Here is a 23,927-nt window from a genome sequence, read left to right on the forward strand (position 1 = left end):
AACATTAATTAATGTTAATTAATACATTAATTTATTTTCATTCTGTCACAGGCTGTGACTTGGCCCCCAGAGCAGACTGTATCCTCAGAATCTGCTCCCACCAGAGCTGCTTTGGCAGGCATCTCTCAGCTCAGTTCTCCTCTTGGGTTCAGAGGAAAACCAGAACCACCTGTCAGGGAGGGTCAAGCAGGGACCTGCAGCAGCCTCCTGAGTGCCAAAGCCTGCTAGTGCACATGTGGCAGGTGCAGCAAAGGCAGCACAGTTCTTGGCTGTGGTTCAGTGCAACGCACTGTTGCTCTGCTCCTCAAAGGTCATTTTGCCCAGCAGCTGGCTCTCCAGCTCCACATTGCTCACTGGCAGCTGAAAGAAGTTCATCTCAGCTGCCAAAGCAGCCATGGCAGAGGGGTCCTGGCCGAACTGTGCCCGGAGCATCATATCCATTTTCTCCAGGCGCCGCTTGAGCCTCTTGGCTTCCCGCTCGCGGATGAGCCGGGCTTGTCGCTTCTCGGGGGTCTCGTTGGCGCGTTTCAGGCGCATGGCTTCCCGGTCCCTCTGCAGCCGCCGTGCCCGCTGCTCATCTGTCTCCTGCATGCGCTGCAGCCGCTTGGCCTCCCGATCCCGCATGCGCCTCACTTCACGCTCCTCAGGTGTCTCATTGTCCCGCCGGCTCTTCTTGGCTGTGCGCTCCCGCTCCAGGCGCTGCAGCCGCACTTCCAGGGGCTCGTTCTGGCGCCGCAGGGCCCACTTGCGCATGCCGGGGGTCTGTGCCTCAAGCAGCTTGCGGTACGCAGCGCAGTTGTTGCACACCAGGAGGATGCCCGCAGGATACACAGGGGTGCAGAAGGCAACATCCTTACCCTCAGCGCTGGAGGGGCCCTGGCTCTGTGGTGCCGGCAGCCGATCCGCACTGAGCACCTCTGGCAGCTTCTCACTGCAAAGCAGGAGGAACAGTCAGAGGCTTGGTGCTGTAAGCAGAGTCCCCATGGGTTGCCATGAACAATGCTCCCACTACAGCCCATGGCAGAGCCCTCTGCTAAATCATTTGCCCACAGATACGTCTGAGTATCTAAAATAAAGCACACTCCTATCCACAGCAAGGAAGTGGATTAGCCCAGAGCAGTATCTGGGTTGGAAGAGTGCAAGAGTGGGAATAAACCAGCAAGCTGCTCCTCCCCATCATCTCTGAATTTCTCTTTTTAGCCCCATTCCACTGGTCAGAGGATAATCTCCCACTAGGCAGGACACAAAGAAAGAACATTTTGGTCTCTGCCTGTAGTCCTGCTCTGGACATGATGAACGCATCTGGATAGCGCAGCCTTACTCCAATGGATTGCTGGACAAGGGAAGGGGTGGATTGTTCTCCAGTGACTGGAGCCCACAGCGCTTTCTCTAGCTCTGCACAGCACTAAGAAAGAACCTTTTACCAGCCCAGCCTGCAGACATCTAGGCAGGGGATGCAGAGCTGCACGCAGGAAGGGATCAAGAGAATCTCACTCACTGGGGTGTTTAGCACTGTCCTACAGGCCTCAGTGGGTCCAGAGCCACAACTTCTGAGTAATTCAAGGCAACCCACCTAATCTTTAATGTGCTGCCCTAGCCCACTCATTGGCCAGGGTGACCCTGACCTGTTGAAGGTGGCGTGGCTGGTGAAGCGTGCTCCACAAACTGCACAGTTGGACAGCTGGTCCTCTGAGTGGATCAGGAGATGTCTCCCAAGGGATCCAGGGGAGCTGAGGGCTCTGCCACACACAGGACACAGGTAGCTCTTGGCACTCACCACCGCTCCAGTGTGCTGCAAAACAACCACTCAGGTGGTAGTTACATATTGCCCAGCTCCCTGCCCAGTCCAAGGCATGCTCAAGCCACTCTGTTCAGCCTCTTGGAATGGGAACCCTTTATCACTAAACCTCTGTCTGCCAGCTTTTAGACCAAGCTCAAGACAAGTAATTCATTGTGTCACAGGTAAAACAAGGAGAAGGCGCCTTTATAGCTCAACTCCAGTGCAGGAGAAAAAGTTAAGGCCAAAACACTTGGACTGTAAGACCCAACCCTTGTTTTCAGGAACGCATTTGAGGAATTGCTGGTGCAGGACAAAGCATGACTCAATTAAAGCAAGGCTGGATGCTGATAAAGAAGCACTTACATGGAGACAACTGGTACAGGTAAGTTCTGTTTCATTCCTTCTGCTACAGACTTTGATGTGTTATGAAGAAAGCACTGACAACAAAACCTAAGATTTCACCACAGATTTCTTGCAAAACTGGGATAATTTTGAGGAAGAACAGCTATTCTCATGGATAATTACATGAACTGTAATGAAGTATAACATAAATGAGGAAGGTTTCTTATCTCACTGAATGATATAAAAATTGCTTCCATGTTTAGTTTGAAGGAACTACCTGGTTTTAGCCTGAAATACTTGCAGAAACTCTTGCCTTGGCATAGAGTTATGTTTTCCAGATCTGTAGACCAGGGCCTTCCCCCAGACACCCTCTGGACACGGTTTACAGCTGTAAACTTCAGTCACATCCTAGCTAGAACTCAGTTCTGTGGTTGCAAAGACCAGAACAAAGTTACCCTGTGCTTTGAGTTGTTTCTGGATTTGAGGCTTCAGGCCAGAGACACTGCACAGCTGGAACTATCCCTACCTGGTAGACATGTGCGATGAGTTGATCTCTGCTTCCACACTCGAGCTGGCAGAGGGGGCATTGTGACAGTCCCACTATGGGCTCAGTGTTCACATTCTCAGGCACCTAGGGGCAGGAACAGCCACTCCGTGTAAGGCACACAGACCCCCCCCAGCACACTGACCTTCCTTGGCTCCTCCCAGTCCTGCCAGGGCTGGTTTGGGTACATGATATTTGAAAGAAACCTTCATGTAGCCTCTGAGCAAAACCCCTGCATCTCACGGAGAGGGGGCAGAAGCCTCACAGCCTCACTTGCACCCAAGTTCTTGCCAGCACAGTGACTCTAGAAGGCAGGGCCTTTTCTGTGGCAAGGGGAAGCCAATCGGAGAATGCACCAGAACCAAGGGAAGGGGATGCACTCTGCAAGCATCTTGGCCAGTTTGTGCCTGCTATCTCCTGTTCCAGGCAGCCAAAAAGCTCTTCATACCCTTTCTCTCCTGCCAGGAGACATTGTTTGGAGGAGGTGGGAGGGAGAGAAAGATAAAGAAACATGACGGGGAGAGAAAGTGTTTAGACAGTTCCCAGTACCCTTTCTCTCCCTGGAGCCTATGGTGAGTGCAGAACCAGTACACACTTGCCTCATTTTCTCTTATCAATGGGGTTCCAGCCACAGGACGTTCTGTGTTTTCTAATTCTTTCTTCACTTTCACCACTGAGCCATCTTCCTCAGATGTATGGGAAGAAACTTCATCCTGAGTGGTTTCCTCATCATCACTGCCACCTGAAATGTGCAGAACAGTTTTACCAAGTGTCAGGACACTGACGGCACTCATAGGCCCTAACTGTCCTGAGCAGCATTACAAGGGGCCTCTGCCCACCCTCTCCAACTAGGGGCTCCATCTAAACTCAGTATAGGGCACTTGAGTCCCTGGGGCATGGCCTCTTACACTGCCTTGCTCTTCAGCCCAATCTTCAGCCAGAGCTGCTGCGGTTCCCACCCTGCTCTGGTGAAATGGCACTGGGTCCCATGGCATTGTCCAGTCTGTGCTGTGCTGGTCTGGTCCTTAGGACAAAGTCCTGCACTGCAGCAATGGGCTAACCCGGAGGAGGAGCTGGGTAAGACGGTCCTCAGAGGACTCACACACACTGTGCAGCCTCAGCCTCACCCCTTTCCAGTCTCCCCAGTCTACTACCTTGGTGTTACTGGAAGGGGCAGAACTCACTGCTGCTGGAGTCAGGGTCTTGCAGCGGACGAATTGTTGGCCTTTGGTCCCCAAGAGGTCCAGGAAAGTTATTTTTCATCATGGCTTGGCGGGCTTGCTCCTCCAGCCCTGCAAAGACTTGCTCCCCTAGCAGCCACAAAGACAAAGAGTCAGACTGGTGCTGTTCCACTGCTTCCCACCACCAAGGCTTGCCAAAAATACAACAGGTGTGGGGCTGCTCACCTGCACTGTGCAGAACCTCTGGAGTCACCTCTTGGAAAGCACTTAGTTCACTTCTCTGCTTGCCTACCCTGCCACACCAGCCTCTGGCACCTGCTGATGTGAGTCCAGTGCCTGGATGTAGAAGAGTCTCACTAGTGGCAATGTGCAGCACTGGGCTGCCCCTGCATACTGTGTATGCCACTCCAGCCACAAAATACCTGTGACCCCATACATCTGCCATAAATAGCCAGGTGGCTCTTGCTGCTGCCAAGCTATCCACTAATATCCTACAGCACAGCTCAGGGTGGGGGGAAGCCCCGGGGGACTGTGACAGTATCCCAGATCAGGGATAGTACTGTATAGCTCTTCTAAATTATTAACTCTTATTCCTGGCTATAGCAGGCATTTTGCACAAAAATAGCACCTCCCTAAGTGCCCAGTACCTCACCTGCCCTCCACAGTGATATGAAAATTAGGAGTTGTCCTTGGCATGCTCTGTCACTTTCTTCTGTCCCAGGAGGGATGAAGACAAGCTGCCTTTACAGAAGGTGTCTATGCATGGAGCTGGTGTTCTCCTGTGTATATGATGAGTAGAAAACTACCCTGCCTGGCCCAGGAATGGCTCTTGCTAAAATAAATCTCATTGGCACTTCATATGCTCAAAACAGAAACCTAAGGGAATGACCCCAGAGAGCTGAGATGCATGCTTAGGACAAACCTATTTGTTTAGTTGAAAACAGTGATCACTAGTACCTCAGCTCAACAGGACATGGTAAATACCTTGAAAGAAAGTATTTATTTGTGCTCTGAATGAAAACTTTTAACAGCAAACCCTGCTCAAAGAAGTTTTGGTTCCAGAGAATAACAATAAAAGGCAACCATTAATTTTCATATTAAAGCAAACAAATTACATTGTTCCATGTGTAGTCATGATTTACCTTTTCCAGTGGATGAGCTGGGAGGCTTGGGAAAGGTGCTGAAGTTCCCAGCAGGCTGGATTTTGAGTTGATTTATCAACTGATTTGTAAGTGCTCAAGAACCATTCAAAGCACAAATGTGAAAATGTCAAGGAAAACGCAGTGCATTTTTCACATAAAATCAAAATATAGCTTTCAAAAGACCAAGTTACCTTTTAGTACAGGGCCACAGCTGGCACCAGTATAACCAGGAAACTGAACTCCTGAGAGAAAGCACCAGTCCTGTTACAAGGACAGGTACATTCCCACGTGCTGAACTGTTCCAACAAGTGCTGCTCCATGTTCCCACTCACACTGCCTTCCTTGGAGCTCACCTTGCAATTTTGGCAGGGCTTTAAAAAACTGTGATTTATGGAAGATTTCAAAGACCTTCAGAAGTTTCACTGAGACTGTGGGAGAAGAGTTTTAGTTCCCAATGTCCCCATGTAGGTTTCCGAAAGCATTTGAAGGCTTTTATCATTCTCTTTCAGAAATGTGAGAAAGAGTGCTGTAGAGAAGATTTGAGAGCACAATCCATGTGCCTGAGGAGAAGTGCTGAGGAGCACCAAATCTACCTGTCATTGAAAGCAGCAGGGACCATCATGACTGCTGTGACACCCTTTCAGAAGCCATTCCAGCAATGAATGATTTTCATGACCTGGAGTGCTGTTTTTGTATCGGGACCACAGCCTCTCACTGGTGGGACCGAGATACAGACTGTACAAGCAGCAGACACCACAGAATTCCAGTGCTTCTCCAAGAAGCAGAAACCCACAAACCACCAGGATAAAAGTCCATAGATCAAAAAAGCATTGCAAGAGAAAGAGAAGGCATAGTGAAATGAAGAAATCTGCAGAACACAGGACAGATGTAAAACTATGATGGGAGATGTGCTGCTACCTTTGACAGAGTTCCAAAACAGAATTCCCAAATGCCTGAGGCTGCTCATTTGTTTGCTTTCCCCTATTCCCTTTCAGACAGATGACATCCCACTGAGCAGCAGCCTGGAGTCCAAAGGCAGGGCAGGTTCCTGCTCAGCTATGCAAACCATGCAGGATTTAAGAGCTGGGATCTTTATCTGAGGTGACAGAAGGAACTCCTCACATAAGGAACACTGTCATCAGTCACAGTAACTGAGCAATTGTGTGTGCCTCCAGCCTCTGTGCAACACCTCCAGAACCCAGTGAGCATTGACTCAGCACAGTGCAGAGAACAACCCGCTTACAGCCAGCAATGCAAGCTGTTAAACAAACCCGTGCTGTTAGCAGGCCATGTCCTGTGCATCCTCCCCAGCCTCTATCTAAAAACATCATGGGACTGGGAAAGGCAAACATGGAAAAATACTGTCTTCCGCTACAAAATTTTTTATGTATTATAGTAAGAGTGTACAAAAGAACTTAGGAAAGAATGTCCTGCTCATCTACTGACAGACTAAGTCCTCCTTTGATGAAGCTTTACAGCTTTAATGTTGGATAGGTCCAGGGTTATACTTTTGATGTTTCTGCACACACATGCTCATAAACAGACACACCCCCACCTCCACCCCACTTTTGGTACGCTTCCATTCACTTGGAAGAGGAGTTGGACAGGCAACAGCTTTAGGATCACTGCCGTAAGTAAAGGATGTTATGCTCAACAGTGAATTCACAGACTCTTCTCCAGAAGTTTCTTTATTAAATACAAACAGGGCTGCAGGCTGACCACAACACCAAAACAAGTCACTGTAGTTGTTTACAAACAGCTAGAGATGTAAGACAAGAGAGATGACATAAATGCCTCTGCTTTGTATTCCATTCTCCTCTCCATACTGCTGCGTATGAGAGGGATGCCAAGTCAGCAGTGGAGATAGGGGACAGCCCTGTGGTACTGTGTAACGTGGGCAGGCATGACTGCTAGGGTATCAGCCCTGAGCCCTTCCCTTCTTGAACTGTATGAATGCAGGATAACTCTCAGGTGTTCTGGAAAATAAACACAGAAACAAATAACTCCCACCCCAAAATCCACAAAACAAAATCCAAAGGGACTACATCATTCTCCTGCCTTCCTTCCTAAACAGAACGGTCTCTCAGAGATGAGTCAGTTTATTCCCTCCTTGTACATAAATTAAGAGTCCCTGTTCATGTAGGTCTTCTCTGTGTTCCTGGACCTGAAATTTGCAAGTCTTTCCACCACTGTGGATCTATTCCACCTGCCCCATGGCTATTCTGGGTTGTCCACACTGCTGTAGTGGTTACTGAAATGAAAAACAACACAATTGAAACAGTTAACAATGGCAGTCCATGGAGCCCTTCAGAACCAAGGGATTTGATGCAAGGAACATTTCGGCTCGGTTGTGAATGCTGGGTGCTATTTCTTGCAAGATACTTTCCCTTCAAAATGGGACTATTATAGACAGGAAAATCCAAGGAACACCAGAGCACAGAACATGTGTGTGTTAGAGAGAGAGAGGGAAGGAAATAGAGGATTAATGGGATATTGGAGCCATGATAAATAGAGCTTGGAAGCAGGAATTAATCTGACTAACAAAAGCTCTTATCCAGAGTTCTAAAATAAGCATCAGGACACAAGCAATAGAAAGCAAAGCAGCTTGTGGACAGCAGGGAGAGAGAAGTGCATGCTAATACCTGCAACAAATTTTGGCAAGCACAAAGGCAGCAAGTGGTCCATGACTGGTAGGGTGACAGTGCAGTAACAGGTGAATGCAAGAACAGATAATTGCATTGAGTTTTTATACTTTTATACTGCATACTCTGGGAGAAAATAAAGACCAAATTGATTCAATTAAGGTATCTCCCCACAAACAATTTAACTGAATTTTATTTTTCAACAAGCATATTCCACTATTACTGCTCTGTTTGTTAGCACTTTGTCAGGTATGTTTTTCATGCACCACACGTCAAAATAAAATTACATTCTTAAGAGCCATTTATGTGCTGCAGGGGGAATGACTACAATTAAAATTGTGGGACTGGCCATCATGCACAGAAAGACTTTTGTGATAAATTTCACCACAATTTTTATCATTGCTTCAGTATTATTTTGAATTTCCTTACATATCAACTTCTATTTAAAACTGTTTTGATTTGTAACCATACAATCTCCTAGCTGGGTTGCTCTGCTTGCCAAGCAAAGGGATTCTGTCCTAAGTGAGGACAGAAAACCATGTTGTTGTGAGAGCAAGGTGAAATGAGGGCCATGCCAAGCCTGGAAAGTAATCCTGGAAAGAGGAGACACCAAGCAAGCCAAGGAGAGGAAATCGGCAGCTGTCACTCGCCCTACTGAGTCCAAGAAGGAAGAGAAGATGGAGTGGCCATGCAAGGAAGAAGTAGGCACCATCCTCCCATCAATTTGTCCAGTCATATATGCACAGTCGTATTTATGCAAATCCAAAAGGCAGTCCCCCAGCCCCGTAGCCTGCCAAATCAGACCCCAGCTGCAGGCAACTGCGTAAAAAGCTGCATACCTGCTGTCCCTTTCATTCCTCTCCTCCCAACCACTGCAGTCCCTGTGAAGAAGTCCCAGTAACGTGTCTGCTATGTCTCAGCCTGACTCCTCATTCTGCTGGCTCACCCCGTTCTTGGAGCCGGTGTTTTCTCCGATTATCCTCGTCAGGGCACTGCACGGCATTTCTGGGCCCTCCAGACACACAGCAGGCTAGGTAGACAGAGAAGTCCCAACGATTTCGTGGTGTTCATCATAAGACAGACAAGATTTTCCATCCCAAGGTGAAGACATCACCATTGACAAGTTTCTGGTATCTCTCGGTCCCCTTATTTTCTTGTGGTCCTACTTGCTGCTCTTGATGGCTCCTGCTGAATTGTTGCTCTGTAGCAACGTACTGCATGTAAAGGAGATGAACAGGTCCCAGAACTCCACTCCGTGGCATCCCTGATGCTATAACCTCCTGCCCCCTGGTAGCATGTTTGTCAGACAGCTTCCTCCAAAACCAGACTGGAGATACCATCATTTGTATTGCAGATAAAAAAATAATGTTCACTGTGAAAACAGTGCACCACCGAATTTTGTGATATGTAGAGTTTTGTATATGAAAGTACAAGCTTCCGAAGAACACAGCCTTTATGCAGTGAAGTACCCAGCTAAACACGATGGAAACTCTATCTGCACCATTAGAACTGCTGTAGTGCTTGCCTTCCATACTCAAGAGATCCCGACTCCGGCCCAGGGAAGACAGCTTAAGTGCATACATGACATAAACTGAGCTCAATAACAGCAGTAATACCTGGGCACTCTAAGAAGCAGAATTGTGTGGACACAAGGCACGTTACTGGCATCACAGGACAAAACACTGGACATGTCAAATTTCTCTAACAACAACTCCAAAGTCATTAATGTACTATCAGACAAATTACACCTACACTCTGCCCACAGTGGAACCCAGCAACCAGAAGCAGGAATCGGAGAGCACAAGGCAATGCAGGTGCCACAAGCCACACTCCTTGGGAACCTCGCTCTGGCCAACAAGGACAGCTCAGTTGGCTCAGCCAAGCTGCCCAGCCAGTGGGGCTGCGAGTCCCAGACAGAGACAGCTCTTCCCAGCCCACTCACCGAGTGTGCAAGGTGTCAGCTCCAGCCCAGTGTTTCCCCTTGCACAGAGAGCAGCATGCACAGATGCCTGTTGCACACCTGTGCACAGAGGCAGCACACATACACACAGACATGCAAGCCAGCAGCACCAGCAATGAGGCAGTGTTAGGGCTGCAGCACTCAGCTCTGTCTTGCACTCCTGACAGCTACTGCAGCCAAAAAAATACAGGGCCCTCTTAGCAGCCTTGCTCTCATAGAGCTACAGAAATGGAAACTTGTTTTCCTAATTCCAGCCCAAATTCCAAGCATGTTTCCAGCCACAAACCTAAGTATGAACAAGGGCATAATTTCAGGCCCCTCAAATTCCCTCTGCTGCCAAACAAAAGCTATACATGTGCGGTTTCCCCTCTGCAGCCAAACCTCCATCTCTGTCTCCCAGCTCCACTGGTGCCTGGCTGTAGCCTGCCCACAAGAAGTGCTGATGCACAGCATCTTCAGCCCTTTCACTATCAAACAAATGCGAAGGCCTTGGCAATGATGGAGAAACACAGATCCATCTTACACCTCAGCTCGAGAATTATCTGTCAGACAGCAGTTATTTGTCCTGTAAATTACTTGGCCACCACCCATTCCTTGACAGGAAAGAGCAAATGGCTTTATTTCATCATCTGGTAGAAACTGAGGTACAGTGAGCTTAAGTAACATGCCCAAGGCCAGTCAGCTGAGTCTGTGGTAGGAGGAAGATCAAAACCCACGACTTGCTTGGGCCAGAGCCCCAAGCCATATTTTATAGTGTTCTGACTTGTACTTTTGACAGTGTGAATGCAAAACCCAGCTACAGGCCCTGCATATACACACCTGTGTTCACAGCATTACCTGTTTGTTCAAGCCTATCCCTGTCCTGCTATGCCAGGACACAGCCAGCTTCCCTGATGCACAGAGCTCAATTTCTCTTCTTTTACACACTAAGACAAAAGATGAGTAACCACTGTTCCCCACAAGCCGTCCCTTCCCATCACTCCCATCATTCCACTCCTCCCACCTCTCTCCACAACCCAGCCAGAGCAAGGGTCCCACAATGCTGCGTAACCTCATACTCACAGTGAACTTTGTTAGGAGTGGTCTGTTTCCGACGGGACATGTTTCCCTGACCTGGGAGCACAGAGTGTTCCTCCCCTCTGCAGAGGGCTCATCTGAGAAAAGAAGAGTCTGTCACACACTTCACTGAAACCCTCCAAGTCCCTGGCCAAGTTCTGCTGGCTGTCCCAGGGTCATCCCCCACCCTTCTGCCTATGGGGCTCATTCTGCAATCACCACAGCCAGATTCCAGGCCAGCATCCAACACAATCCACAAGGATGTCACAAAGCATTGTGCATAGGCAGTCCTACCCAGTTCTCAGGTCAAGATCCTGACCCCCTCAAAAAATGAGTGTCCTCTTCAAAAATTACTGCAACCTCAGTCCAAACACCCTTTTCTCTGCTGCCTATTCCTGCAAACTAATAATCATCCTTGTTGCTGAACCGACAGAGGAAGGTGGCATTTCCAACAGTCCTCTCAGAGAGACAGACAAAAGGAGGAGCCGAACCCATTTCCCACAAGACACATGGACATAGAGATCCTGTCAGCCTCCTTAGAGGGACAAACACACGGATTTCATCAGCTTCTCGCTGACAGAGAGACATGGACATCCCATCAGCTTTCTCAGACAGACGGACAAAAGGATCCTGTCAGCTTCGCACTGCCAGACAGACACAGGGATCCCATCAGCCTTCTCAGACAGATGCACACGAAGATCTCGGCAACCTCCCCAGACAGCGGAATCCAGCCGGCAGTCCCAGCACACAGGAGACGGCAGGAAGGGCCTGGCCCGCAAGCGCCCGGACACACAGACAAAGGGATGCGGCTCCTCTGGCACCGGGACGGACGCGGGGACGCTGCCCAGGCCCCGACGGGCAGCCCTGCAGGCAGGCCGGCTCTGGCAGCGGAGGCCGCGCCGCGGGGCCCGTGCCTCCCCTCGCGGGCGGCACCGCCAGCCCGGCCCGGCTGCCCCGGCCGCAGACAGACAAAGGGCAGCGGACAGACGGACGGGCAAGATGGCGGAGGGCAGCGCGGGGCTGCGCGGCGCGGGGCAGGCAGGCACCGGGGGCACGGCCCGTCCGCAGCCTCAGCTGCCGCCTTCTCGTTACCTGAAGCGCCTCACCTGTGTGCCATGGATCCAGCCCAGCGCCTGACTCCCGGCCGCCCGACGGAGCTCATCCGCGCCTGCGGCGGGGCTCGCTTGCCCCGGCCGCCCCCGCCGGCAGCCCACCGGGCTCTCGTGCCACCCCGGTCACCAGAGGCTCGCGCAGCCTGCAAGGCCAGAACGCACGGGGCGGGTGTTAACCTCGAGGCACCGCGCGCGGTATGAGCTCGCGCACCTGCTGAGGAGAACCGCCCCGCCCTGGGGGCTCGGGGCCGCCTCCCCTCGCGGGCCACCGCGCGGGATCAGCGGGCCCGCTCCGAACGCGCTCTAGGCCCGCTTACCCGGCGGCTGCGGCACCGGGCCCAGGCCCTTGCTGGACTTCGGTGCGACTCTCCTTCGCGGTGGCGCCAGCGCCGTGCGGCCCTCAGAGAGCCGAGGACCCCGCGGCCGGGGCACAGCGCCCGGCGGAACGCCGCGTTGCCGGAACCGCCGCGCTGGGGGCGGGCACCGGCGGGCGCCTATCAGGCGTGGCACCAGCTGGCGGCGCGCTGGATCCCTCCGCCGGGCCATGTAGTCCCTCTGCGCCGCTCGCCCAGACCGTGCCGCTCTCTCCCCGGCCGCCGCTGCTCCAGCACCGCATTTGCGGAACCGGGCCGGGACAGCGCCCGCCGCGCCAGCTCGACTGAGCCCCGGACTGGGTGCGGGCAGTGCCGGAGACCGGGTGCGCGGAGTGCCGGCTGTGGGGATCACTCCGCACGCCATGAAGTCCTGCGGCCGCCGCGCGCCATTTTGGGTGACGGGCCGGCGGAGCGGCGGCTGGTGAGTTGGGCCGTGGCACGGGTGAGCGGGGCCGTGGGGAGCGCTCGGCGTCCGAGAACGTGACGGGCAGCCTTGCCTCAGGGTCTCCCGCAGCCCTGGGACTCGCCCCTGGGACCTGCTCCGCTCGTGCTGTGGGATGTTCTCTCGGTACCACCTACCTGGGGAGGGAGAGGGGTTTCTCCTCCCAGCCCTCAGGTGCAGCTGCGCCGGTGGAGCTCATGCAGGGCCTCCTGCGCACTGTCCGAACTGCCCCTAGTAGGCCAGAAGCGGCGAGTCTCGCCGAGCGGCTGCTGTAGCTGGCGGCCGGATCAGGTCATGGCTCGCTCCGCTCTGGGCGGTGGAGCCGCCGGCAGAGAGGGATGGGGAGGTGAGATCCAAACCGAGGTTTTTCTGTGTGCTATCTTCTAAGGAAGCTTTTCCGTGATGAACGATTTTCCTTGATGAACAGTTTTTGTCAAACAGAATGCTATAATTAAATACTGTTAGAATTTGCTTTCTGTAGGGTTAATAAGTTGAACTGGTTCCTGGGAGACTAAGCATGTCTTCAGTAGGCAGGAAGAGTGTGGGGAATGTGAAACGGCAACTTTTTCCTTCTGATGACGAGATTGTTACAACCTTAGTTTCTAACTAAGTCCTCTAGTTAATGATATCGCTGGTTTATGACTTGTATTTCGATAGGACAGTCATGAGACAGAGATGGGCTTGGCTCTTCAGTTGACTTTTCCGTTTTTAAAAAATTGTCCAGTAAGTTTCCTTGAAGTTCTAAGGCCAGTCCTATTGGTCTTGGTGAGGTGCAGGGTTATGAAGTGGGAAAGGTAATAATAAGCGCTTGAGGTTCAGTCACTTATAAATAATTCAGAATTGCCAGACCAGGGCTTGTTTGTGTGAGGAATTTCTTGGCCTCCCCCCCCAGTAGAACAGTGTCTGGTGTGCTGACTGGCAGTTGTTGGTTCCAGTGACCATCCCTCTTCCCACAGAAAGCGTTTATCATGTTGGGCTCTGGGTTCAAGGCGGAGCGCTTGCGAGTCAACCTGCGCCTCGTCATCAATCGCCTCAAGCTACTGGAGAAAAAAAAGAGTGAGTATTAAGGGGGCAGGTGGGACCCGGGATGCTTTTGGGGCTCAGGAGACTTGAGAAGGTATTTCTGAAGTCAGGGTACTTTCCTGGGCCAAGTATGGAGTGGCCTTTTGCTCTTCCTTGCTGGACCCAGGCCTTACAGCCTGCCCCGGTAGACAAGGAGCTGGAAGAGCAGGCTGGCCACAGTATGGCCTCTGTCCACCCTCCTGGCAGCTGTTGCAGTGCAACTTGTGGGGTGGTAACTAACATCTGTGGGCTGTGTGTGCTAACAGCACAGTGGAGAACTCCCTGGGTGCTGTGGGAGATCCTCCCCACCTGCCCTGCCCTGACACAGGGAGGTTGTAGGTGCAGGAGTGTTTCCAGCAGCCTAAAGTCCACTTTCTTTGCTCCCATAAGTTATGGACCTGGACATGAGGGCTCTGCCAAGTCATGCCTGAGTGTCTCATGCTGCAGAGTTTAGATAGGGGAGAGAAGCTGGTGGTGGCTTTGTGTGTGATGGGGACTTGTGGGCGGTCTGGAGGCAGCAGCCCAGGCCAGCACAGTGACCAGGCTGGGGATGTGTGCTGCAGCTGAGTTGGCCCAGAAGGCAAGGAAGGAGATTGCAGATTACCTGGCAGCTGGAAAAGATGAGCGTGCCAGGATTCGTGTGGAGCACATCATCCGTGAAGATTACCTTGTGGAGGCCATGGAGATCCTGGAGCTGTACTGTGATCTGCTGCTCGCCCGCTTTGGCTTGATCCAGTCCATGAAGTAAGCTCTGGCTGAGAGGGTTCTGGACTCACGAAGGGGCACTGCTGGGGGCAGGTCTGGGGTACAGAAGGGCACCCATGTTTGTCTCTCCAGAGACCTTTTCTTCCCCATGTATGGGGGAGCCCAGTGCATAGGATGGGAACTTAAAGGCTAAACAGATTGAGGGCAGCAAAGGCTGGGTGCATGGGGTGGAGAGAGAATTGTTTTCTTTGGTTGTAGGGAGCTGGATTCTGGCCTGGCAGAGGCAGTGTCGACACTGATTTGGGCTGCACCACGCCTCCAGTCAGAAGTGGCAGAGTTGAAGATTGTGAGTAGGGTTGCTTGAGGGATGCTGCACATGCAGGGTGGGGGTGATGCTGCCAGATGCTGATGGAAGCCCTTGTTTGGGACTTTATATCACTAAAACAGAGGATTTTATGGGCTCTGCAGATGGAAACCAGATGTCCTCAGAGCATCTGACATGGCTGCAGCTGCTGAACTGGGGTGCTCAGCAGGAAAAATGAGGGAGGGAGCTGAATGGATATGTGGTTTGAGGTGGGATAAAGCAGGAATGTGTGTGTTCCAGAGGTTCTCTCCTGCTGCAGGTTGCTGATCAATTGTGTGCTAAGTACAGCAAGGAGTATGGGAAGCTGTGCCGGACAAACCAGATTGGGACAGTCAATGACAGGGTAAGGAACTGGTAGAACAGGCAGAGCTGGCAGAGCAGCCACGCCTGCCGAGGCTTGCTGCCCCTTGGGCCCCTGGCTAGTGGCTGATGCTTGCAGTCACTCTGGAACACAGCAGGTGCTGTGCAGCCAGGGCCTGCCTGCATTGGAGCATGGTGCTGAGGCCCCAGGCAGGGAGGCCCTGCTCTGCTGGTTGTGGATGGGGAAGGGTAGAGCAAATAGAGTCCTGGCCTCTGGCTGCCTGCAGCATGTTGTACTGGGTGGAGGGGTCTCCCCAGGGCTGCCTGCTGCTCCCTGGCTGGGATGGCACTGGTACAGAGCTGTTGGGTGCTGCATTGCCCTGGCCCTACTAAGTCTCTCCACCCTTGTGTTCCAGCTGATGCACAAACTGAGCGTGGAAGCACCACCCAAGATCCTGGTGGAGAGATACCTCATTGAGATTGCAAAAAACTACAATGTGCCCTATGAGCCTGACTCAGTGGTGATGGTGAGTGAGCCCCAGGATGTGGCACTGCAGTGAACTGGGTGGTCCTTGTGCTTTGGTGTCTTCCAGACAGCCCTAGCTGTCTATGGTCCTTCTTCCTTTATGCACTCCTATGGCACATGGCAGTAGTTAATATGCTACAGCCTGGTTCCCGTTCTGTGTCCCGTTAATACTGCTGTATAGCTGCTCTCTGTTCTGCTCCTGTTGTGTGTTCCCATCTTGTCCGTTGACAAATGCTGCATCTAATGTGTACAGAGGGCAGTGATCATAAGAGATGTGTTGGTGAGCAGAATTCTTCCACCCTTTCCAGGCTGAAGCCCCAGCAGGTGGAGAGGCAGACCTCATTGATGTGGGCTTCACGGATGATGTGAAGAAGGGTGGCCATGGAACGGGTGGAGGTGGTGGATTTACAGCCCCAATGATAGGTCATGATGGGTTGGTACCCATGCCTGTGATGATGCCTATGCCCATGCCAACAACAAATCCACCCTTCTCCTATCCACCTCCTAAGGGACCGGTAAGTTCCCGGGCTTTGTGTGTTTCCTTTGTCTGTGAAAGACTCCTATTGTGGTGCTTAGCCCTGTGCCTGCTGACTGTACCCCATAGCTCAGTGTGTCAGAAGGCCATCTTCTCAGTGTGAGACTGCATGGGATGGAGGCTGTTGGCAGTGCAGCTGAAGTTTAATGTTGCATCTTGACTATGGAGGTGCCTGTTCTCCAGCCAGCCCTCTTTGCCTTCAGGGAACAGAGGAGTCCAGACTTAACTCCTGAGGCAGTCTTCTGACTGCCAGGCTTTTGTCCAGGAGTTGGAGCTGCACTTTGAAGTTGGTAGGCTGGTAGTGTGCCAGGATTCAGTCAAGGAAATCAGGTGAGTGTTGTGGGGTGGGAATAGCACAGAAAAATGCGGAAGAGCCCTGCCTTCAGACCTGCAAGGGGAGAAGACTGAGCCAATGGCTCTTGCAGATGATTTGTTGTAAGGGTGGAAGTGGGAGCTGAAAAGAACTCCTCTGTTCTCTGAGTTAAGTAATTTACAGGATATCTGTGTAGACTGGAGAGCAGAACAGTGGGGTGGCTTTGAGTCTTAATAAGGTGCCAGTAGTGGTGAAGTACTTTTTGTGGAAAATCTGGGCCAAGTATCATCAGTTGGCAGTTGGCCCAGGCTGAGGGCTTGTGCCAGGTCTGGGTCCTTGAGGCGCTGTTGTGTGACAAATGAAGGCAACTCAAAGCCTTGTGTGAGCCAGAAACCTCTTTCCTATTCTGCAGTTCTGCACACAGGACCAGAAATGGCAGAGTATTTCCTTTATTGGCCTGGTACTTCTTGTGCCTTGAAAGACGAAATGTTTACCTGTGCTGGTTCTTTAGAGTAACCCACAGTCCAATTAGCTGGACTGCTAGTTAGTCTGCCTGCTCCAGGTGACTACATATGTCTTAATACTTGAGAATCTCTTCCTTGTAAGCATAAACTCTTACCCACTTGAATACTTGCCTGCATTTATCTAAGACTCTACTTCCTGTGACTCCCATGGCAGCTGTAGACATGTGGTGTCTCAGATGAGTAGTCTGCTGCATGCCTGATCTCTCCCTACAGGAGAACTTCAGTGGCCTGCCAGTGGGGACCTACCAGCCTTTCACTAATATCCACCCACCACCAATTCCAGCAAACCCACCCACATATGAGTCTGTAAGTGCCTGAGATGAATGGCCATTGCAGTCAGCAGAAGGATCCTCGCAGTGCAGTGGTAGCCACAGAGAAGGGAAATGTTTGTAAAGGATACTGCTGCTAATGTTTTGAGCTTTTGGGGTGATGCTGGCATTGCTTGCTACTGTAGTGAATCACAGTGCACATGACTGAAGGATGACTTGTGGAGAGAAGTTCCTCATTCAACTCAGTGATTTGGCTGCAAAGGAAAGCTAAGATTTCTCTTGCTGCATTGTTAAAGTGGTGTTAAACAGTTAATGAGCATAATCCACAAGTTCTGATTTTTGCAGTGTGAAGGGTTTATCACCCTGAGTCTGTTTAATTATGGTGTTTGAACTAATTAACAGCCTGGATGAGAATTTTGGCTGACCCAGATGCTGTATGTTTAAAGACTCTTCCTTTCACAGACTTTCCTCAGTCCTTAGGGACAACAAAGCAGAGGCTGGAGACTTCCCTTTCTATGCTTGTCTCTGGTTTTGTTGCTGCAGTTTGTCATCATGCCTGCCACTGTGCTTTTGGTGACATGCTGTTTGTTTTTGCATCCTGAGTAGGGAGCAGCACAGTTGAGCATTGTGGGTGCTGACACTTTTGTGTTCTCACGGGTGCAGCAGTGCAGGTGAACTGGGTAGGAATGGGTGTTGAGGGCTGCAGCATGCAGGGAATAAGAAGTTTTACTAGCAGATCTGAGTGTGCCGTGAGCCTTTTTCCCAGACAGACCAAGACCTGAGATGGGTAATTTCGTACCCTGCTGGTAGTCACAAGGGCCTGCCAGTGGTTTATTAAGAAAGGCAGCAAGGAGCTATGATGACACGGATGAAGGGGTCGGTGTTTTCCCACTGGTGACCTTGATAAATATTTCCGATCTGATAGTGGATGTGCTCGATTGATCCAGTTCCAGAATAAGGTCCGTGAAGCTACTTTAGTTGACAAGGAGGGAGAGAAAAGCTGAAGAGCTGCCTCTGTTTCTTGGGAAGAGGCAGGTTGTTGAAAAGCCATGGCTGCCTGCTAGTGGTGGGGAGGAGTGTGCACTGGTCTGCCAGAGCTGTGCCTGTGTGCTGGTGTGACTGTGCCTGGTGGGACAGAGCTGTAGTAACTGAGTCTTTTTCAGATTGATGAGCCTAACACTGACAAGGATGCTGCTGCACTAGTGCCTGGTGAGTATGTTGAGGTTTGGAAAACCCTTGGGTATTAGGGGCTGTTCAGAAAAACCCCCTGGTACTGCCTATTGCTGGAATGACTGTTCCTTTGTGGGGCTCTGTTTGGCCCGGCAAGCATGTGCTGATGGTGAGGTGCAGTGATACTTCTCTTATAAACAGGGCCTGAGCCCAAGCCAGAAGCTTCTCCTAATCCAAGAGCTGGAGCTCCTAATACCTTTGATAACTTTGTACTGCCTGAATTGCCGTCCGTGCCAGACACACTGCCAACAGCATCTGCTGGCGCCAACTCTTCTGCCTCAGAAGACATTGACTTCGATGATCTTTCACGGAGATTTGAGGAGCTGAAGAAGAAAACGTAAAACTTCCTGGGCTGCAGGAATGAGGGGAAGGAGCTGTGACAGCTCTCTGAAACAGACTCCCTTTGAAATTGGTTTCCTTTATTAACCTCCAATGAACGTACTCTTCTTTCTGAGCTCTCTTCCTGCTGTACTTACATCAAGTGCTGCTGCTTTCCTGATCTTTGCTGCTCCAGGAGATGAACTGTGGGGCATGTTGTGAGAGTGAGGCAAGAAAGAGCCCCTGTCAGTGTGGGTAGCTGTATGGGGAAGCTGTGCATTATGCTCTGGGCACTGTTCCTGGCTGCCTTCATGATAGCTCCATGCCTGCCAGCAGAGGCTTTCTCTTGGGGAGCCTTCACTGGCCTTCATGGTGTTCTCAGTGGGGTCTGTTGGCAGTTTGCAGAAGGGTAACAATGTCTGCCTGGGCCTATTGGGTATGCGACTAGCCCCACAGAGGGCAGAGCTAGACGGGCTCTGCTGCTGCCTCGGGGTTTTGATGCGGCAGCTTTCCTCCCGAGTGCTGAGCACCTGTGGCCCATCGCAGTCTGGGGTGAGGCATGGAGGGTGGTCTGATGGGATATGCAGCAGCACCTTGTTTACCCTAGCAGTGTCGCGGGCGAGGCATGCCGGGAGTGTAGCGTACGTGTTGGTGACTGCAGCTCTGCCGTGGCTGTCCGTGCCGCTGCCCGCGGCCGCGCCCCGTTCCGTTCCCGCGCCCCGTTCCGTTCCCGCGCCCCGTTCCGTTCCCGCGCCCCATTCCCGTGCCCCGTTCCGTTCCCGTGCCCCGTTCCGTTCTCGCGCCCCGTTCCCGCGCCCCGTTCCGGTCCCGTGCCCCGTTCCGGTCCCGTGCCCCGTTCCCGCTCCCGGGCGCGCGCCGCTGCACTCCTTCAATAAAGCGCGGGCCGGACCTGTCGCCGCCTGTGTGCTGCTATTGGCTGGAAGGGTACGCTCTCCGCCAATCACGGCAGGGGGGCGGTCCCCGGAAGCGTCCTGGCCGTCGGGCTGAGCGTGATGGCGGCGGCGCTGCGCGTGAGCGCGGGGCCCGGGGCAGCCGGCCTTGGCCTTGCGGGCGGGACGGGCGGGGCCGGGCCGGGGCCGGGGCCGGGCCGGGCCGGGGCCAGCGTGCCGGTGGGGAGGAAGCGGGGCGGGACGGGATGAGTGTGGTTGCCGGTGGGGGATCGTTGCCGGCGCGCTGCTGACGACCTGGCACAGGGCCGGCTGCTGGCGCTGTCGCTGGGAGGCTGCGGGCTGCTGCTGGGATCGGCGCTGGCGGCGGGCGACGAGCGGCTCTACGCGGCGGCGGTGATGCCCGCGCTGCGGGCGCTGCCTCCCGAGGCCGCCCATGGCCTGGCTTTACGCGCCGCCGCCCTCGGGCTGCTGCCCTCCGCCCGTCCCGACGGCCCCGCGCTGGTGCGTCTCCAGGGGTTGAGGAGGGCTGAACCGCGGCGGGGACCGGGGACCGGGGCGGGGAGGGCGGTCAGAACAGGGGAAGCGGGTGGGCAGGCGGCTGGGTCGCGTCGCAGTCCGTGGCGGCCGACGACGGACCCTCGGGCAGCCACTCCATAAGGACACCCCAAAGGGCAGGGGAGGCAGGGAGGGGGGCTGGAGTGAGGCCGTGGCAATGTTCCTGGAGCCTGCGGGCTCTGACCCAGCCCCAGCCCCGCAGGAAGTGCGAGTCCTCGGGCAGCGATTCCGCAACCCATTGGGCCTGGCTGCTGGCTTCGACAAGCAGTGTGAGGCTGTGGACGGGCTGTACAAGATGGGCTTTGGCTTCGTGGAAGTGGGGACTGTCACACCCCAGCCCCAGGAGGGGAACCCCAAGCCCAGGGTCTTCCGGCTGGCAGAGGACGAGGCGGTCATCAACAGGTGGGATCTGAGGGCAGCTGCTCTGCAATGGCTGCCCACCGCGAGGGAGGGGGAATATTTGGGTGGCCCCACGTCTTTGGAGCTGTGGTGGCTTTTGGTTGGATGTGCTGAGCAAAGCTGCAGAGACCACACATCTGCTTTGTGTTTCTCAGGGCTTGCAGACATAGCCCAGCCTTGAACCCCCTCTGTCCTGGTGCAGGTATGGATTCAACAGCCACGGCCACGTAGTGGTGGAGCGCAGGCTGCGAGCGCGCCAGGAGAAACAGATCAGGCTCACTGGTGGTGAGACAAGCTTGTAAGCCTTTGCTCTTGGGGTCTGCAGGGTAGGTTTGGGCATCTCCCAGGTGTTGGTGTGTAATGCCAGTATCCAGGCACAGGAGCACCTTGGCTGGAGCAAGGGACACTTGGACAGCAGGACTCTCTTGGGGCTGTAGTCTCACCCCTGGCATTGGGACTAGGCACATTTCTCCTGTTGTTTTCTCTGTGATCAAGCTCCACTTGCTGCTTTGGGCAAGATGTGTCTGCCAACATAGCCAAAGCCAAGAGAACCCTACCTGAGGAGATCCTGAGGGCAACCTCTGCCAGGCTGAAGGCTGTGGTGCTGGGAGGTGCTGACTGGGGTGGCTGTGGCCATACTCCTGTGCTTACAGGACAGTCCCAGGCCCATCCTCATGAAATACATGGGCTATATATCCTCATCTCAACTTCAGCTGGTCCTGGGACCTCATGTTTTGGGTGCTCTGGCCATTGGGTGGTGGTTGGTCCTGCTGCCCTGGTTCAGCTGTGTCTGGCTTCCAGCTGGGATGCCTCTTGGAGTCAACCTGGGCAAGAACAAGAGCTCTACTGATGCTGCAGCTGACTACGTGGCTGGGGTCCGGACACTGGGCCCTCTGGCTGACTACCTTGTTGTGAACGTGTCCAGCCCAAACACCCCGGGGCTGCGGGACCTGCAGGGCAAGGCTGAGCTGCGGGACCTGCTAAGCAAGGTAGGTGCCTCCCCCCAGCCAGCCCAGAGCACAGCAGAGCACTGGATGCAGCCCATCTCCTGGCTGCAGGATCTGCACTGCTGCAGCCAGTGCATTTGTCCAAGCACAGGGAGGAATGGGGGTGGCCTTCCAGCATGGTGGGCAGGACCACTGAGCTGTCCCTGTTAGCTGCTGCTGTGGGGTGTACTAGGGCACTGTATCCCAGCAAAGGGCTCAGGAGCAGTGAGGCCTTGCCCTCTGCTTGCTCCTGCAAGAGGCAGCAAGCCATCCACCCCACAACTTCAGGCATCACTTGGGATCCTGTGCCTGCTGTGTGCTCCAGGCCCCGTGCCAAGGGTGCCTTTCCTGTTTTTGGTGCCACGTAGAGGAGCAGGGTCTGTCCCTGTACGGCCTGTGGTAGTGGGTGTCCGTAGCTCCTAGCTGGGAGAGGAGGCCTCTCCCTGCCTTGCACTGCCATGTGCACTGACAGGTGCTGGTGGAGAGGGACCTGCTGCCCTGCAAGCGTAAGCCAGCCGTGCTGGTGAAGATTGCCCCTGACCTCACTGCACAGGACAAGCAGGACATCGCCAGCGTTGTCTGTGAGGTGAGGAAGTACGAAGGGGAGGCAGGAGGCATGGTGGTCCTGGCAAGTCACCTCTCGGAAGGACACGTATGCCTGCAGCTCTGGCTGCTGTAGGGATGGTGTCCTGGGTTGGTCAGAGTCTGTGAGGGCCCACGTGTGTCACCCAGGCTTTGGGTCACGCAGGCAGCGAGGGGCAGCTTTGTCCCCAGGCACGCTTTGCGTTATGTGCGGGGTGGTGCTGACCTGGCAGGAGGGGAAGGGAAGGTCGGGCTGCTGGTGGAAGCTGTGTCCTCGCACTGTGCCGCTGCAGCTAGGTGTGGATGGGCTGATAGTGAGCAACACCACGCTGAGCCGGCCCAGCAGCCTCCGGAGCAGGCAGCGCGCGGAGCCCGGGGGCCTCAGTGGGAAGCCCCTGCGGGAGCTCTCCACACAGACCATCAGGGAGATGTACGCTCTCACTCAAGGTGAGGGCAGAACAGGGCCTGGGGGCGCATGCCAGCACTGCCTGTGCCATCCTGACCCTGCGCCCTGCCGCAGGCCGCGTGCCCATTATCGGCGTGGGTGGGGTGAGCAGCGGGCACGATGCCCTGGAGAAGATCCGTGCCGGAGCCTCGCTCGTGCAGCTGTACACAGCACTCGTGTACCACGGGCCACCAGTGGTGGGGGCAGTGAAGCGGGAACTGGAGGAGCTGCTGAGGTAAGTGGAGGCCAGGCACGTCCCCAGAGCCCATGGTCCTAGGACAGCTGTGTGCTGGTGCCCAAGCAGTGCCAGCCCAGTGCCAGCACACACTGTCCCTGGTTAGGGAGCAGGGCTTCAAGAACGTCATGGAGGCAGTTGGAGCAGATCACCGCTGCTGACATACTGCAGAATGAAGGTCTAGCTGCGAGGAGCCATGGCAGAGCAGGGCTGGGGGTGACAATTCCAGTGCTGGGCAGACTGGGACTGAGATGAGGTCCTGGTTCCAGCCCCTGGGAAGGGTCTGATGGGTGAAGCAGGGGCTGCACTGGTGGGGAGCAGGGGACAGGGCCTTTATGACAGTCCTGCTTTTTCAGGGCTGTGTTTTGGCTTCCCTGTGCACAGCAGAACTGAGTGTCAATAAACATTTGGCTCACCTGGTCCTGTGTACTGCTGTGGGAACACTCCTGGGCTGGAGGGATGCAGCTTAGCTCTCCTCAGCTGAGCAGAATCAGCCCTCCATGTTGCTCTCACTTGTCCTGGTGGGAGAAGCCCTCAGGGTAGCTGAGCTCTGGAGTGGACTGACAAGTGCATCAGGCCTCCCCTGGCAGAGACTTCTGCCTGAGGCCAGACCCTTGGAGGGAGGGAAGGCAGTGATGGTGCTGGGTGCCAGTACACAGCTGTTTTGGAGACGGCTGCAGTCATGCCTTGTCAGCTGTGGAAAGGGCCCGATCAAAGGTGCTTCTGTCTGTTGGTTTTGTCTCTGGGATCTCTGGTGGGGACTTTTCCTTCCCCCCAAACTCACTGCAGCATCTCAGGCTTTTCCTGAGTAACAGCTCGCCCTGCACAAAGCATTCCCTCAGCAGCCTCTCGCAATCCACCCTGCAGAGCAAGATTGCTCAACAGCACTTCACCAAAATTGTTTACAACTTCTGGGAAACTCTTGGCACGCTGGCTTCCTGTCAGGGGTTGGCAGCTTCCTGGGAGCTTCTGCCAGGCTGGTGCTAAGCAAGGTGGGGCTTTTTGTGCTCTTCCTGCTGGGAACTGTATTGGCTGCAGGCACCAGGGTCGGGAGATGTGGAGCAGCAGGGTTCAGGTCTGCTGTCTGGGGGGC

General features: G+C 53.8%; 3 protein-coding genes across 12 annotated transcripts; 2 read left to right on the forward strand and 1 right to left on the reverse strand.

The window, feature by feature from the left end:
- Positions 1-8: 8 nt before the first annotated feature.
- Positions 9-12,223, reverse strand: ZNF821 (zinc finger protein 821). Of its 7 annotated transcripts, XM_064386202.1 has the most exons (9): positions 12,077-12,223; positions 11,754-11,902; positions 10,654-10,745; positions 4,073-4,183; positions 3,851-3,976; positions 3,266-3,408; positions 2,649-2,753; positions 1,626-1,792; positions 9-931 (listed from the first exon to the last, which is right to left on the reverse strand). In XM_064386202.1, the coding sequence occupies exons 3-9, from the start codon at positions 10,691-10,693 to the stop codon at positions 277-279; spliced, it is 1,347 nt and encodes a 448-aa protein (XP_064242272.1). In that variant the 5' UTR covers positions 10,694-10,745; positions 11,754-11,902; positions 12,077-12,223; the 3' UTR covers positions 9-276. The 7 variants fall into 7 exon arrangements, with proteins under 7 accessions (XP_064242272.1, XP_064242273.1, XP_064242269.1 ...); XM_064386203.1 differs by lacking the exon at positions 4,073-4,183; XM_064386199.1 differs by having other exon boundaries at positions 3,851-4,183.
- Positions 12,222-18,857, forward strand: IST1 (IST1 factor associated with ESCRT-III). 3 transcript variants are annotated; one of them, XM_064386238.1, is made up of 10 exons: positions 12,222-12,554; positions 13,532-13,631; positions 14,201-14,381; positions 14,601-14,688; positions 14,966-15,049; positions 15,423-15,533; positions 15,841-16,047; positions 17,118-17,210; positions 18,337-18,382; positions 18,545-18,857. In XM_064386238.1, exons 2-10 carry the CDS (start codon positions 13,544-13,546, stop codon positions 18,742-18,744), a joined length of 1,098 nt encoding a protein of 365 aa, XP_064242308.1. In that variant the 5' UTR covers positions 12,222-12,554; positions 13,532-13,543; the 3' UTR covers positions 18,745-18,857. The 3 variants fall into 3 exon arrangements, with proteins under 3 accessions (XP_064242308.1, XP_064242309.1, XP_064242310.1); XM_064386239.1 differs by lacking the exon at positions 17,118-17,210; XM_064386240.1 differs by lacking the exons at positions 12,222-12,554; positions 14,201-14,381 and having other exon boundaries at positions 13,537-13,631.
- An 839-nt stretch (positions 18,858-19,696) lies between these two features.
- On the forward strand, positions 19,697-23,254 carry DHODH (dihydroorotate dehydrogenase (quinone)). 2 transcript variants are annotated; one of them, XM_064386236.1, is made up of 9 exons: positions 19,697-19,752; positions 19,936-20,133; positions 20,390-20,589; positions 20,789-20,871; positions 21,388-21,575; positions 22,045-22,158; positions 22,448-22,601; positions 22,675-22,834; positions 22,941-23,254. In XM_064386236.1, exons 1-9 carry the CDS (start codon positions 19,735-19,737, stop codon positions 22,993-22,995), a joined length of 1,170 nt encoding a protein of 389 aa, XP_064242306.1. In that variant the 5' UTR covers positions 19,697-19,734; the 3' UTR covers positions 22,996-23,254. The 2 variants fall into 2 exon arrangements, with proteins under 2 accessions (XP_064242306.1, XP_064242307.1); XM_064386237.1 differs by lacking the exon at positions 19,936-20,133 and having other exon boundaries at positions 19,699-19,752.
- The last annotated feature ends 673 nt before the right edge of the window (positions 23,255-23,927 follow it).

Source organism: Passer domesticus, chromosome 12 (genome assembly GCF_036417665.1).
Source record: "Passer domesticus isolate bPasDom1 chromosome 12, bPasDom1.hap1, whole genome shotgun sequence".
Classification (NCBI taxonomy): domain Eukaryota; kingdom Metazoa; phylum Chordata; class Aves; order Passeriformes; family Passeridae; genus Passer; species Passer domesticus.

Excerpts from the sequence above, each read along its gene's own strand:
- ZNF821 (XM_064386198.1), bottom strand. The coding sequence starts at position 4,292 with ATGGCAGATGTATGGGGTCACAGGTATTTTGTGGCTGGAGTGGCATAC. Across the intron at positions 3,409-3,850 it reads AGACCCTGACTCCAGCAGCA|GTGGCAGTGATGATGAGGAA; the intron begins GTGAGTTCTGCC and ends TGCACATTTCAG. Across the intron at positions 2,754-3,265 it reads CATTGATAAGAGAAAATGAG|GTGCCTGAGAATGTGAACAC; the intron begins GCAAGTGTGTAC and ends TCCTGCCCCTAG.
- IST1 (XM_064386238.1), top strand. The coding sequence starts at position 13,544 with ATGTTGGGCTCTGGGTTCAAGGCGGAGCGCTTGCGAGTCAACCTGCGC. Across the intron at positions 16,048-17,117 it reads ATCCACCTCCTAAGGGACCG|GAGAACTTCAGTGGCCTGCC; the intron begins GTAAGTTCCCGG and ends CTCTCCCTACAG. Across the intron at positions 18,383-18,544 it reads TGCTGCTGCACTAGTGCCTG|GGCCTGAGCCCAAGCCAGAA; the intron begins GTGAGTATGTTG and ends TCTTATAAACAG.
- DHODH (XM_064386236.1), top strand. Across the intron at positions 21,576-22,044 it reads TGCGGGACCTGCTAAGCAAG|GTGCTGGTGGAGAGGGACCT; the intron begins GTAGGTGCCTCC and ends GTGCACTGACAG. Across the intron at positions 22,835-22,940 it reads GAACTGGAGGAGCTGCTGAG|GGAGCAGGGCTTCAAGAACG; the intron begins GTAAGTGGAGGC and ends GTCCCTGGTTAG.